Genomic DNA, 15,937 nt, shown 5'->3' on the forward strand with positions numbered 1-15,937 from the left:
AGCTCTCGCCAAACAAGAAAGATAGTTTTGGAAAGTTTAAGGGAACCTAAAATATACTTGGAAGCGAGAACTAAATTGCCAAAATCACATAAACAATCGGAAAGGTGAAAATCTTTAGCTGTGGCCAAAGGGCGGATATACAGAAAGGCCCCTGGGTCACGTGCCCATATAATATTTTAATATTTTAATTTTTTTACTTTTGTGTACATATAAATCTGTATTTGCCCCCTATCTTTTATTAAAAAAGTAATAGATAATGTCTCCGGGGCAAACACGTGAACACAGGAAATCAATTTGGGTCTGACTATTTGGGGTTAAAACTCAAAAACAAGAAGAAGATAAAGATTGTAAATTGAAGAGCATCCGGATATCATGTATTCATATGTAAGTTTCTCTGTGCTTCCGAATTATATGTTAATTTTTGTGTTTGTGACTTTGTTTGTGTACTTCAATTTTGAATTTCAAAAACCTAGTTTCTTAACTAAAATCCCAAATTCGTGAACGTGAATCCCTCTTTCTACAGGCTAAATATAGTTTAATTGATAAATTTTCACTATTTATTTCAGTCATCAGCCATGGAAAGATTTTATAAGAGACTTAAACCATCCGATAATGATCCAGAAGTAGAAGTAGTTATGGAAGCTAATATATCCAATAAACCTGAAGCAACAATTCCTCTTATTGAAGTTAATGTGTCTGATACTGAAGTTGATTCGGGATTAAGAAAACCTATCAACAAAATTTCTCCGAATGAGAAAGATAGAATTCGACGAGCATATTTGTTAAGAGGGTCATTCCAACCTGTTAGCCATGTATTTCCATTTACATTATTTGGAAAGAAAAAGCGAAGGTTTAGATTTTCCTGGTTTAAAGATTATGCTAGTTGGCTGGAATATAGCATAAAAAAAAGATGCTGCATTTTGCTTATATTGTTACCTATTTAAAGATGAGTGCGACGCTCGAGGAAATAATGAGACATTTGTCAATAAGGGCTATAGAAATTGGAAGAAGCCGGAGAGATTGGGAGATCACATTGGAAAGCATAATAACATTCATAGTCAATGTCAGAAAGCTTGTGAAGATCTTATGAACCGAAAACAACATGTTGATATTGCCATTGTGAATCAGTCAGATCAGCTGAAACATAATTACCGAATTCAATTAGCCGTTGCCATTGATTGTGTCAAACTTCTTTTAATTCAAGGCTTGGCTTTCCGAGGACATGATGAATCTGAGACATCAAGAAATAGAGGTAACTTTCTTGTAGTTTTGAAGTTTCTTACAAGTCATAGTCCATACATAAAAGACGTGTTTAATAATGCTCCTGAAAATAAAAACTCACTGCACCCTCAATCCAGAAAGATATAACCAATGCTTGTGCAATTATAACAACAAATGCAATTCTTTAGAACTCGATGATAGAGTGTTTTCTATATTAGTTGATGAGGCTCGTGATATATCAAATAAAGAACAAATGGTTGTGGTTTTACGTTTTTGTGGATAAAAGAGGATGTGTTGTTGAAAGGTTTGTTGGTATTGTACATGTGACTGACACCACTGCTATATCTCTAAAAGCAGCTATTGAGTCATTACTGGAAACATATGGATTGAGCATAACAAGGATACGAGGTCAAGGTTACGATGGGGCAAGTAATATGAGGGGAGAGTTCAATGGACTTAAAAGTTTGTTACTAGCAGAAAATAAATCAGCCCACTTTGTTCACTGCTTTGCACACCAACTCCAGTTAACACTTGTGGTTGTTGCAAAAAATCACAAGAAACTTGGATCTTTTTTTAATTGTATTGCAAATTTGACAAATGTGGTTGGGGGATCTTGTAAATGCAGAGATATTCTTCGAGAACAACGGTTAGCAAAAGTAGTTGAACAACTTAATAGTGGTGAACTTACTACCGGGCGTGGTTTAAATCAAGAAATTTTACTAAAACGAGCTGCTGATACAAGATGTGGATCACATTATGGTGTTATAGTGAATCTGATTAGCATGTATCCTTCTGTGGTTAATTTACTAGAATATGTAGAGAATTATGGCATACTTTCGAATCAAAGGTCCGATGCAAATGATCTTCTAGATGTTATTCAATATTTTGAATTTGGTTTCTTACTACATCTGATGAAAAATGTCTTAGGTATAACTAATGAACTATCACAAGCTTTGCAGAGGAAAGACCAGGACCTTTTGAATGCCATGGATCTCGTCAAAGCAGCAAAGATCAGATTTCAGAATTTGAGGGAAAATGGCTTGGTGTTTAATCTTTTGAAGTTGGCTTTAACTTTGCCGGTTGCTACCGCTACCGTTGAGAGAGCCTTTTCATCAATGAAAATTGTCAAACAATCATTACGAAACCGAATGGGAGATCGTTGGTTGAATGATTGTTTATTTACTTACATTGAGAAGGAAATATTTGTAGAGGTCTCGACCGAAGAAATTATCAAACAATTTCAAGAAATGAAGACTAGAAGAGTCGCGTTGTGATTATTATATGTTTAAGCCATGAACCATGTTTTTCTTACTGAACTAGTACATTTGATTTTATATTTTGGTGTTAATATGTTTGTTCAAATTTTTTGTGCCCCCTAGTATAAAACTTTCTGGATCCGCCACTGGCTGTGGCTGTCTCTTACGAAGAGGGATGGTATTAATTCGTTTACAAACACGTATGAGTATCAGTCTGAACTTTTAAGTCACAAATTCAGCACTCTAAACACAAATATTTAGTAATTAACCAACGGAAGCGAATGCAGTATTTTTACAACCCGGTGTCCAAAATATGAGTTCCCTGACAGTTTGTTCAGACCTGTGCAGTGAACCACCGAATCTGAATTGGAGTTGTTTCCAGTGACATACATAAACAGCCAAATCACCCTATCTAAATGCCTAAACTTTTGTTCCCTGACAATACAAGAAACTTAACTGAATTTATGAATGGATCAATCAGAATAATGTAGTTGCCTAGAATTATAGAGCCATTTGTAATTTAGACAAATAATAGATACTTTCAAAACTTCAGATGATCAATGGTATCTTAATGTCTGAAACCAATTGCATTCAAAGAGCAAAAAACCATGATTCCAGGTAGTACTATAGACCACTCCTAATTTTCAAGGAGCATTCTAATATAGGAGAAGGATTATAATTAAAGCAAATTTAATAATATAAATTAAAGCTGAGAAAATCACAATTGTAGGTAGTACGAGTACCGTTTATATATAACTCCTAAGTCTTAGATAGCAGGAGATAAGTAAATTTAATTATTAATCACGAAGAAAAGAAACTAGAATTCCAAGCTGGAATATGTCACAGTCTTTGCACTGCAGTAGAAAAATCTGGTCAGCTCTATAGTCTTAAAAAATTACACCTTCATTATCACCATCATCGTCATCCAATGCTCGCATATCAAGCTGGTAGCGTAGGATGTGCCTCCAATCCCACCAAACCCTTTGCAAAAGCGTGACCCCTCTTCTGTTTTATTTGTAACAAACTGTAGCATGCACCTAAACCTTTTATATTCATTCGCAAACCACTCCAGCAATGGCATCTTTTCTTCAACCTCTAGTTCACCATTCGTTTCTTGAAAATTAGTCTCATCACAGCCTCTTGATCCTTGTTCATGTACTTAATCACAACCTCAGATGTGGTACTATTTGTCAGCACATACCTATTGATATCAATATCTTCCCAAACAATTATAATATTAATAACCCCCATCTCAAGTGCTTTCAAAGTGTCATCCACTACGCAAACATACTTTCCACTCAGTTGTTAAAGGATGAAACGTGGGTTGGAAAATTTTGTCGGCTTAATTATAAGTTGAACCTTAAAGTATAATCATGTGTACACATAAACCCTTAAAGAAAAAAAGAATACACATCAACCCTTCATGTATGCATTGTGTATAGTCCCGCCCTTGCCTTTTCAAAAACAAAACAATCGTTCACTTGCACCTTAACGCGGAGGGGTAATCATGGTAGAAAAGAAAAGCCGGTACATATCACGCCAATAATTGTACAAATATCAGTACTTAAGGTAACAAATATCAGTAATCTTTAAAACCCTAAGCTAAAAAGGCAAAGATAAACTATGAAGAACAAGGCGTAGTTTTGAGTTTTAAGGATTGAATTGGGTGTATTTTCATGGGTGATAAAATTTCTCCGGGTACTTTCAAACTTGACCCATCATCGAACAATCTTGTATTTTTCATATGATTGTCTTTCAGTTCTTGCATATTAATTATGAGTACTTTATGCATATTTGCGTTATGGGTATGTCTGTAAAAGCTTAATATACTGAATTATTTCGATATATTATTTGTTTTGTTTTTATATGTAGGTGATGAGATGATTAGTGTTAGGATATTTCATGGTGGAAAGTTGAATTGGCTCCCTGCTACTAAATACGTTGGGGGCCAACTCACTGTTTACGACTCTTTCGATGAACTTACATTAGAGAACCTTAGGTTAAAAACTAATGCCCTATAGTGGGCTTAAGTGTTTGTACTATAGGATTCCTATATTGCCTCTTGAACAAGGTTTAGTTTTGATCATGGAAGAGAATGATGTTATAAACATGAAAGCACATGCCTTACAAAATAACTACATGATTGACCTTTATATCAAGCATGATGACACTGAACTAATAGCTTTTGAAAATGATGATATCTTCTGGAGCGGTTGACAAAGCTGCTACAAATGCAAAATTGAATGCCAGAAAGGAGAAAGAAAGTGCAAACAAGGGGGAAAATACATGAAAATCACATGGATGCTTATTTTTGTTGGCTTAATTTTAGAACTTGCTCATGCCACATGCTTATTTTAATATTATGATCTTATTCCAGACAATATTTGTAATATGACTTATTTCATTTTTGCGTATTTAACTTTAAGACACTGCTCTGTAGCTCTACTAATATTATCACATGTCTATGTTGCACATTATGTTAATTTAATGCATTTCTTACTGAAATACTTAAAAAATGCAGTGAAATTTAATAATTAGGATTCATCTTCAATGTGTGGATATAAAATGTTCTGTGTATATACTACCTGAATATATAGTTGAAGGGCTGAAGGAAATGGGGAAGAACTTTGGAAGGTTTTACTTCTGCCTACAATACCCCTCATGGGTTAAGTTGCCTAGTCAACAATTCTTTAGTTTCAAGAGGAAGGGTGAAAATATATACATTTCATATACGAAGGGCTGGAGTGTATGTTTTTTTTCTTTAAGGGTTTATGTGTACACATGATCATACTTTGAGGTTCAAGTTATAATTAAGCCAATTTTGTCCTAACTCATAGGACAACCTGAATGAGTAAGTGTAATTACAAATGTTGTTGCCAATAAGATTAGATATAACATTTAACACTTGTGATTAGGCAAATAAGAAAGCCTGTTACTGGAGGGTCAAGATTTCTAGTTCAAACATCTTTGGGAAGTCATGAACTTGTAATTGGTATGGAAGCACAGACATATGTCATTGGCAGCTTAGTGGAGTGCCATGTTTCCATGCAGTTGCTTTTGCTTGTATGAACTTGAACCCCCAAACTACACATCTACTATATGCCATTCTCATACCCCCTAAACTACTCGCAAAGAGAATCGCTTCAAGTGCCAGTTTTGTAGGACTCCTTAACTAGGAGTGGAATTATTCGTTAGCTTTGATTTAGGCAGAAATTAATCTTTGACATAAACCAATAAACTTAGCAGAAATGTTTTTGCTTATTACCAACAAGATATATATAGCTTTTTTCTAAGCTTTCCAGTTCCCACCTGAGCACCATAACTACCACTACAGTAGAGCAATTGTGTACAGGACCACTAAGCTCTCACCAATTATTTAGTTATGGAAAGTTTAAGGGAACTTCAGAACTGGAAGCAGAGAACTAAATTGCAAAATCACACTAACAACGGACAGGTGCAAAATCTTTAGCTTTGTGGCCCTCTGTTACGAGGAGGGTTGGTATTAATTCGTTTACAAACATTTGCAGATCATATGAGTATCCGTCTAAACCTTTAAGTCACAAATTCAGCACTCTAAACACAAATATTTAGTAATTAACCAACGGAAGCGAATGCAGTATTTTTATAACCCGGTGTCCAAAATATGAGTTCCCTGTCAATTTATGCAGCGAACAACTTCCGGTGACATATTTAAAGAGCCTGATCACCCTATCTCAATGCCTTGCCTTTTGTTCCTTGACAATCCAAGAACGTATATTAAATTTTTTTAACTGAATTCATTAATGGATAAATCAGAGTAATGTAGTTGCGTAGAATTATATTGCCCTTTGTGATTCAGACAAATAATAGATACTTTCAAAACTTTAAACGATCATTGATATCTAACTATCTGAAACCAATTGTAATCAAATAACAAAAAACCATGATTCATTTTAAGGAGTACTGTATGTAGGAAACAAATTATAGCCAAAGCAAATTTAATAATATAAAGGCTTAATGACCTTTTGGCCCCTAAAGTATGGACCGTAATACCTATCAGCCCCAAAAGTATGAAATCATATATTTTAACCCCAGTATTATTAGGTATCGTTCCTTTTAGCCCTTTTCGGAAATAAAACGATATATTGGCCAATATCAGAGGGTAAATACGTCTTTTACTAAGGAAAATGGTTAAAATGTACGAAGACCAATACTATAGGGGTCAAAAGGTATGACTTCATCAGTTTTCAGATTCCGAATAAAAACCATTTTATCAGTTGGATATCAAAAGTTCTCCTCAAAAACTTTACAAACTGCTCTTATCATTGCCATATGTTTCCTTGAATGATTCTATTTAAAAGTTTACAACTACGGTTATCTAAACGACACTTTTGTCACACACCTATTTTGGTTTGTGTTAAAGGAATGGTTTTGATACAACAGTTTTGAAGAATAAAGACAATGAAATTAGCGATGATGATCTCATGTCCTTCAATGACTCCTCATGCAGTTCAATACTTTGTTAATTAGATTGCCCAGAATCAAGTGCAGAGTTGATCAATAATAAAATGGCTGTAATCTGGAGTTGTAATAATCTTTTAATCAAGTAGGCATTACACAATGTCTTGGTTTAATGGTTTAGTTTATGAATATACGTTATTTTTCTTTATAGAACGCTCGATCATCAAGTCGCCAATATTCTTACCTCTATAAATTCTCTGTTCTGCATGGCTGTTTAGTTATGACAATTTTAGTAATCAAAGAGTAGATGGATTTACCTTGTCTCCTTCGTCGGAGATCACATTATCACGATGAGCTGATGGCCAGAAGAGTGTGCAAGGACGGCTTAACAATTGAATCATCATCATCTGATATCGATTTGAATATCCTTTCATCACTAAAAAGATTCCTTGAGGATCCTTTTATCAAGTTCAAGAGTGGTCTAAGCATATCAATCACGTTGCATAGGAGAAAACATCTATCCATATTGTATTCGAGAGTCTCTGTGAAAAAACATGTTTGTCACCAACATCTTTAGGAGCGACGAAACAATCTCGAAACCATTGCCAGGATATTAAAATACAAAAATTTGGGAAAGAAATGCAATTTTTCTTAATAGAAAACTAATTGTTTGACGATAACATGGAAGGAAAATCATAAGTATAATGTCACAAAGGTTACATCTAAGCTTTGGTGTTTCTTTTTAAGCTCTTGCACTTGCGGGAGCATTCATCTTGTCCGGTGAATCAATCTGTTGCACTCATGGAAGGAAAGTCCTGTATAATTTTTCCCAAGCATCATTTTCTAAACTATCCCCAGAAAAGGGGAATTCTAAAGTTTTAAATCCTTTAAGAGGACGTATCGTTTTTCTAATCAATTTTCCATCTCGATCAAAGAAAACATATGAAAAGAATATGTAATATCGACACGAAGAAAAGGAAAAGAAATAGACTGGTAACAACAGCTCACTTGAATCCGTTACTATCCACGGCAAATCTCCAAGAGCTCGAGATGATTCTGATCGTCTATGAATTGAATGGATAACTTCAAACTCATTACATGTACCCTTCCAAAGAAGATACATCTCTTTCAACATCTCCAGGAATTTAATATCTCCAAAACAACTATCATTAGTCCTCTCAAAAATAACTATCACTCTTTTTCGAGAAAGGAACCTACAGAACCAAAGTTAACAATCAAGCATTAAACTTGCTGCAACTCACAATATATACGATAGAGAACTGAGATATTTATAACAGGTACAATATGTTGATACAACTTACCTCAATCCCATCTTTTCTTGTAAATACTGTGTTTCGGTCCAGTAGCATTTCTAATATCAAGTTTATAAACCTCATGAAAGTGTTTTAGCTATTATTTACACATCCAGTTAGAAACGTATCAAATGTATGAAGTCACACCTTTTGACCCCTATAGTATCGAACTTCATATATTTTATCCCTTTTCCTTAGTAAAAGACGTTTTTCCCCTCCGATATTGGTCGATATGTCGTTTTATCTCGGAAAAGGGTTAAAAGGAAAGATACCTAATACTACATGGGTTAATGATAACTTTCATATATTTAAGTAAGTGTTTGTTTAAATTTAACAAGAAGAACAAAGGAGATCAAATGAAAAAGGTATGTTTACACTGGATGTCTCAAGGGGACTACATCGTGAATCTCCTGCTACTAAAATGAAACAAAGTGGGGCTTTATATAGAGCCCAGTACCTACTCAATTATAAAGACTAAACTACCCTTGTATTTTATTCCTCAATATTAAAAGGTATGATTTCATATTTTTGAGGCTGATTTTAGGGACCAAAAGGTCATTAAGCCTAATATAAATTAAACACGAGAAAAACAAGACTGTAGGTTGTACAGCTTTTAGCCTTTTTTCTTGTAGTGCCGATAATATGATTTCTTAAAATAAGCCACCTTCATTGATGGTCACCATCATAGTCATCGAAATGATCGCATATCAGGCCGGTAACATAGGAGGTGCTATTCCACCAAACCCTTTGCAAAAGCTCTAAGAAGCAGCAAAGCAGCAGAGACACTTGCGTTGCATGCCGTGTACGCATGCGAATTCTTGTATTGGGTACTTGGATACATGTATTCCCGTGTCGGACACACGAATTCTTTCTCTATATTAATATAAAATTTTATTTTCACAAATTGTTTTCAAAATCTATTTGTAGCAAACTACATTCACATAATTAAAAATTCATGTCTTTTAGTTATTACAAAAATGTTGATTATCATATTCAATTTTGTATAAAATAAAAGATTTTACTTGAAATTTTATACTTTAAATTAATAAATGATGCATTTGATTCATTTTTCATGCAAATTGTGAATTTCTTAGTAGATTAATTTTGATTAACATCAAATATATATAATTTTTTTGTTTATTTTTTCCGTGCCCCACACCCGTATTCTTATATTATTATATTTGTCGAATTCCGGTATCGTCGCACTCACACTCCGGCACCGTGTCCTTGCTTCCTAGAAAAACCTTAACACTTCTTCTGTTTTATTTGTAACGAACTTGAGCATGCACCCAAACCTTTTATTTTTATCAGAAAACCACTCCAACAATGGCATTTTTTCTTCAAACTCTAGTTCACCTTTCATTTCTCGAAAATTAGTCTCATCGGCCTCTTATCTTTGTTCATGTATCTTATACTATTTATAAATAGGCTTATTAATCTTTTAGCCCTTAAAGTATATGGGTTTGTACCCATAAACCCCTGAACTCTGCGAGCATACATTTTGACCCCCAAGATATACATTTTCATACCCTTTAGCCCTTTTTACCGAGACAGTAAAAAATCAGAGGGGCAAAAAAAATATTTGACCTCCGAGTTACCGTTATAAGGGCTAAAAGGTTTATATCTCATAACTTGAGGGTGAAAAGATACACCGTACTATACTTTAAGGGCAATCTGTTACCGCAGAAAAATGCAACAATGTAATATAAAGACATGACCTGAGGAGAAGCCAACTATTGTTACTTGAACTTGATTTTGATACTGATTGTCTTCTTGGATAATTCATCTCAACTATTGCCTGTAATGTTTTAACTCACCGGAACCATCAAACCCACATTTCTAGTTTAAAGCTCTTTTTTCTTCCTCAAAATATAACTCAAAAATTTGCTAGGTATGGAATTGATCATCATGCCGAGCTCTTACTAGTTTCTTTCTAGTAAGTCCATCTTCATCATCATCACTAGCTCTCAAGTTTGACCTTCTTTCCAATTTCTTCTCAAACTTTCTGATTATACGTGCTCGTAAGATATTACAAAAGAATGGCAGAAATATATACATGAACACCTTGTTTCCTCTGTACATGTAACCCTGCAATTGATCTTAACTAATGTTGAACCTGTTCCTCTTACCTAACCTATCCTCATTATGATATTTGAAAACTAAGGTCTTTTTGGCATGTTTAATTGTCGTAGCTTGTTTGGCTTCATCGTCTAATCTTGCACATGAGTATGTATGCTGCAAATATATACCTCTGGAGACGATATCGAGTAAATTATACTTTTATATTTGGGTTCAATCAAAGAACTGCACTAGGCTATCGACAAGTTCTATTGCTTGCCTTTGGCCTCGCAGCTTTAGCAACAGGCTGTGTGCTAGCTATTCTTGATATGGAAATGGACCCCAAAACAGGTGACTACACGGCAGTTACTGAGCTTCTCCCTTTAGGATTAGTAATTGTAAGTTCATTAAACTTATATTATTTATCATACTTCTTCCAGTTGATTACAAAATAATAATTTACTACGGGTTCATTTTTCTGTAGCTAATATGTGCAGTACTGATCTTTCCAATAAACATAATATACAAGTCGATACTTCTTGCTCACATGCATCTTCCACTGTATATGTGCTCCTCTATACAAGGTACAGTAAAAAGGTGAAAACATCAGCAGTACCTAATTTTTGGGTCTAAACCGACTTAAATTATATAATTAGTTTATATGAACACAGTCAGTTATATGATTCTGTTTATGTGAATGCAGGTTGTTTTCTTGGCAGATCAGTTTACTAGCCAGGTTCAAGCTTTTAGAAGTCTAGTGTTCTATATTTGTTACTATAGTTCAGGTGACTACAAACGCAGAGAAAACCATTGCAAAGACAATAGCATATTCACTACATTCAATTTCGTAATTGCTAATGCACCCACAATCATTCTGCCAACGCAAGAGCAAAAAAATAAGAGTGAATCTGCGGATTTCAAAACAATTCTCATAAAATAAATCAGTCAGCACAAGGAACATCAGCCCAACACGAGGGCTGTTAATGATTCAGGTAATGAAGATTATAAGCTTTAGAGAGCTCAATGAAAGTACAGTATGAGAAGCACTTAAAGCAAGAAACTAAGTCACTTCGGTAAATAACTGTTAGCCTTAAAATATGTTACGGTGTTCCTTTTCACCCTCAAGGTACGAGATGTACCTTTTAGCCCTTATAACGGTACAACTCGAGGGTAAAATGTCTTTTTTGCCCCTCCGATTTTTTACCGTCACGGTAAAAAGGGCTAAAGAGTATGAAAATGTATACCTTGGGGAACAAAAGGTACACTCGCAGTGTTCAGGATTTATGGGTACAATCGCATATACTTTAAGGGCTAAAAGGTTAATAAGCTTTATAAATACATACCAGTTGATATCAATATCTTCCCAAACAATTATAATATCAGTAACCCCATCTCAAGTGCTTTTAAAGTGTCATCTACTCTGTAAACATACTTTAGACTATCCTGCCTGATTTCCTCTTGCTTAATAAGCAGTTTTCCTCTACAAATTTGACATTGGGCCAGAATTAGAAAAAACTAGAATTCCTCTACAAATTTGACATTGGGCCAAAATCAGAAAAAACTAGAATTCATTCTTTTTCGTCATAATTCTATGCAACTCATTACGTAGAAAAGTAGCAATCAAGAAAGGCAGACTCTGTGACTAAAATAAACATTACTCATAATTCAGCGTAGAGTTGATCAGACTCTTTGTAAATAGTAGCAATCAAGAAAAACAATTCAATAGAGTTGATCAGAATCTTTGTAAAGACTCATTATTTAGTGATGATCAGAATTCTACAAGCGATAGTTGATTGCTACTATATACATAATTCTATGTAAATAGTAGCAATCAAGAAAAAAAAATAGAATTCAGCATGAGTTGATCCAAATTCAGCATGAGTAAATAGTACCAAATTCAATATAAACAAAAATGACCAATCCAGGATCAAATGTAACTCATAATGTAGAACAGTAGCAACCAAGAAAAGCAGACTCTATGATCAAAAGGAACATTACTTATAATTCAATGTAGAGTTGATCAGACTCTTTGTCTGAACCAAATTCAATATAAACAAAAATGACCAATCCATGATGCAGGTAAAACAACATTTGAATATCGATTAATTAGGTGGCTTTGATTCTGAGAAGAATCTTATAGCTCACCTTGATTCCGAGCGGAATCAATTATTAGCCTTTGATTCAGAGAAGAATCATTGATAGGCCTGATATAAACAAAGAACTTAGCTAAGATATTCTTGTTCTTTGCGAACAATATATATCTATAGCTATAAAATTTCAACTTGACGCCCGTCGGCATCTCTAATAACGCCCGTCGACGTTATTAATGATGCTCAATTAATTACTAAAGTTGGTATTTATGTTTGAAATGAACCGTAATTTTCGGGACTCTACAATGTGGGATAAATGACCATGTTTAATTAATTTTTAGTTAAGATAGTCTAATTTGGGCTCTACTCAATAAGAAAAACCCTTTTAATTTAATTCTGATTAGAAATGTTATAGAATAATATAGGACACAAATTATAACCAAAGCAAACTAAATTATAAAAATTAAAGAAGAGAAAACCACAGCTGTAGGCAGGCTACCACATTGAAAAATTCTCATCATCGTTATCCAATGATCGCATACCCAAACCCTTGGCAAAAGCGTGACTCTTCTTCTGTTTTGTTATTTGTACCCAAACCTTTTATAATCATTAACAAACCACTGCAACAGCATTTTGTCTTCAACCTCATCTAGTTTGCCATTTGTAACAGGATTAGCAAAAAACCGTACAGCAAGTTCAGCTGACTTCATGACACAGTTATGGCGTTCCTGGACCCGTATGCGTCTAAGTCTTTCCGTTGATTACCCTCCTTTACCTTGTTTATTAGGAAGATTAACACGAAATTTATGAACAATCTGACATTGTAACAACTTTTAGAAGAATACAGAGCATATACGATGTGGTTTAATCTGAAATGAAATGTTGATAGAGTAGTGAAAATCTTCTTTTGCCTCGTGAAACCTTTTAATTTTAATAGAAGGAACAGTTGGGCATTGATAGAGAACGCATTATCACTCTGATCAGACAAATTTACCTATATTAGTTGTTCATCTTCGTTTTTCTCTGCAGTATTTCAAGTTGAGGGTTTCACCCTTCTGGTGCTTTGCACATGCCTTTTGCTGCTAATGCTCTCGTGATGGTGTCTGGTTTTTAAACTCCAGATTTGCAGACTTTATCTGTCGGGGTCACAAGGGCTCCAGCTTTTTCTTCTGCTACTCGGAGGGTCTCCAAAGGCTAATACCAGGGAGCCCAGCGAATCAACCCAGGTTAAAGAAGTTCGGCTGCTTGAGAATCATGATAAGAGCAACAGAAAAATGTTTGAGGATTTATATGTCAACTCTGATGGTTCAATGTATACTCTCCCGGTTAGTGGAAAGCAGACAACAACCTCTGTTGGCACAGTGAACCTTGGAGGTCTGGGTTTGGATTTCCTGGCGACACGCTTGAGGCTCCTATGATGTCCAGCTTGATGTTCAATGTTGGTAGCAGCTCACAGTTCGATTTCTAGTAACTTAGTTTCTCTACGAATGTCAACAATATCGCTATAGAATGAGTACCTTCTTCAGTTTGAACAACCCTCTTCTGTTTTATTTGTAACAAACTCATGGCATCTTTTCTTCAACCTCTACTATGCCTGGTATCCACATGTTAGTCTTTGGTTTTTTTAGTCCCCTCTCTTCTCTTTGGAGGCTTGATTTTGACGATACTAGCTTTACAACCCGTGCGATCTTTATTAATATTTTTTTATTTTATATTGCTTAAAATTTTAATAAAATTTAATATGATAAATCAATTTTAAGGTTCCTGAACTATATGCACTTTTTTTCTAGGTCATTGAACTATAAAGGTAAATTTACAAGTAATCCAACTTTTGAATTTTTCTACATCGCAGTCGTTTCGTTAAATTTTAGGTAACGCCGTTAGTTTTTTATAACGTGGCATCTTATAAAAATAAAAAAATATGTAATTACCTCTCAAGAACATTATTGAAGTTCCGGAAAATCGAAGACAACTTTGAAGGTGATTCTAGTGTCCATATTACTAAAAAGAAGCCTAACAAGGCTGAAGTATTATAAGAAAATGCGAAGAAAATGAAAGTTTTCAGCAGAGCATCTGTTTTTTTAAAGTTTTTCAGTAACCACATGAGCAGCATAACTAATAGTAGGGCAATTGTGCACACAGGACTACTAAGCTCTCGCCAAACAAGAAAGATAGTTTTGGAAAGTTTAAGGGAACCTAAAATATACTTGGAAGCGAGAACTAAATTGCAAAAATCACATAAACAATCGGAAAGGTGAAAATCTTTAGCTGTGGCCAGAGGCGGATATACAGAAAGGCCCCTGGGTCACGTGCCCATATAATATTTTAATATTTTAATTTTTTTACTTTTGTGTACATATAAATCTGTATTTGCCCCCTATCTTTTATTAAAAAAGTAATAGATAATGTCTCCGGGGCAAACACGTGAACACAGGAAATCAATTTGGGTCTGACTATTTGGGGTTAAAACTCAAAAACAAGAAGAAGATAAAGATTGTAAATTGAAGAGCATCCGGATATCATATATTCATATGAAGTTTCTCTGTGCTTCCGAATTATATGTTAATTTTTGTGTTTGTGACTTTGTTTGTGTACTTCAATTTTGAATTTCAAAAACCTAGTTTCTTAACTAAAATCCCAAATTCGTGAACGTGAATCCCTCTTTCTACAGGCTAAATATAGTTTAATTGATAAATTTTCACTATTTATTTCAGTCATCAGCCATGGAAAGATTTTATAAGAGACTTAAACCATCCGATAATGATCCAGAAGTAGAAGTAGTTATGGAAGCTAATATATCTAATAAACCTGAAGCAACAATTCCTCTTATTGAAGTTAATGTGTCTGATACTGAAGTTGATTCGGGATTAAGAAAACCTATCAACAAAATTTCTCCGAATGAGAAAGATAGAATTCGACGAGCATATTTGTTAAGAGGGTCATTCCAACCTGTTAGCCATGTATTTCCATTTACATTATTTGGAAAGAAAAAGCGAAGGTTTAGATTTTCCTGGTTTAAAGATTATGCTAGTTGGCTGGAATATAGCATAAAAAAAGATGCTGCATTTTGCTTATATTGTTACCTATTTAAAGATGAGTGCGGCGCTCGAGGAAATAATGAGACATTTGTCAATAAGGGCTATAGAAATTGGAAGAAGCCGGAGAGATTGGGAGATCACATTGGAAAGCATAATAACATTCATAGTCAATGTCAGAAAGCTTGTGAAGATCTTATGAACCGAAAACAACATGTTGATATTGCCATTGTGAATCAGTCAGATCAGCTGAAACATAATTATCGAATTCAATTAGCCGTTGCCATTGATTGTGTCAAACTTCTTTTAATTCAAGGCTTGGCTTTCCGAGGACATGATGAATCTGAGACATCAAGAAATAGAGGTAACTTTCTTGTAGTTTTGAAGTTTCTTACAAGTCATAGTCCATACATAAAAGACGTGTTTAATAATGCTCCTGAAAATAAAAACTCACTGCCATTCTCATACCCCCTAAACTACTCGCAAAGAGAATCGCTTCAAGTGCCAGTTTTGTAGGACTCCTT

General features: G+C 34.5%; 3 protein-coding genes across 5 annotated transcripts; 2 read left to right on the top strand and 1 right to left on the bottom strand.

The window, feature by feature from the left end:
• The first annotated feature begins 251 nt into the window (after positions 1-251).
• On the top strand, positions 252-2,532 carry LOC141661498 (uncharacterized). Of its 2 annotated transcripts, none has more exons than XM_074468521.1 (3): positions 252-384; positions 567-1,252; positions 1,576-2,532. In XM_074468521.1, the coding sequence occupies exons 2-3, from the start codon at positions 1,087-1,089 to the stop codon at positions 2,493-2,495; spliced, it is 1,086 nt and encodes a 361-aa protein (XP_074324622.1). In that variant the 5' UTR covers positions 252-384; positions 567-1,086; the 3' UTR covers positions 2,496-2,532. The 2 variants fall into 2 exon arrangements, with proteins under 2 accessions (XP_074324622.1, XP_074324623.1); XM_074468522.1 differs by having other exon boundaries at positions 1,579-2,532.
• A 3,346-nt stretch (positions 2,533-5,878) lies between these two features.
• On the bottom strand, positions 5,879-8,629 carry LOC141724437 (uncharacterized). 2 transcript variants are annotated; one of them, XM_074526593.1, is made up of 4 exons: positions 8,240-8,629; positions 7,926-8,131; positions 7,235-7,459; positions 5,879-6,211 (listed from the first exon to the last, which is right to left on the bottom strand). In XM_074526593.1, exons 1-3 carry the CDS (start codon positions 8,248-8,250, stop codon positions 7,263-7,265), a joined length of 414 nt encoding a protein of 137 aa, XP_074382694.1. In that variant the 5' UTR covers positions 8,251-8,629; the 3' UTR covers positions 5,879-6,211; positions 7,235-7,262. The 2 variants fall into 2 exon arrangements, with proteins under 2 accessions (XP_074382694.1, XP_074382695.1); XM_074526594.1 differs by lacking the exon at positions 5,879-6,211 and having other exon boundaries at positions 7,234-7,459.
• A 6,472-nt stretch (positions 8,630-15,101) lies between these two features.
• LOC141660347 (uncharacterized) lies at positions 15,102-15,929 on the top strand. The gene has a single exon (XM_074467325.1). It carries the CDS (start codon positions 15,102-15,104, stop codon positions 15,927-15,929), a length of 828 nt encoding a protein of 275 aa, XP_074323426.1.
• Positions 15,930-15,937: the final 8 nt, after the last annotated feature.

This window comes from Apium graveolens, chromosome 5, assembly GCF_009905375.1.
Source record: "Apium graveolens cultivar Ventura chromosome 5, ASM990537v1, whole genome shotgun sequence".
Taxonomy (NCBI): domain Eukaryota; kingdom Viridiplantae; phylum Streptophyta; class Magnoliopsida; order Apiales; family Apiaceae; genus Apium; species Apium graveolens.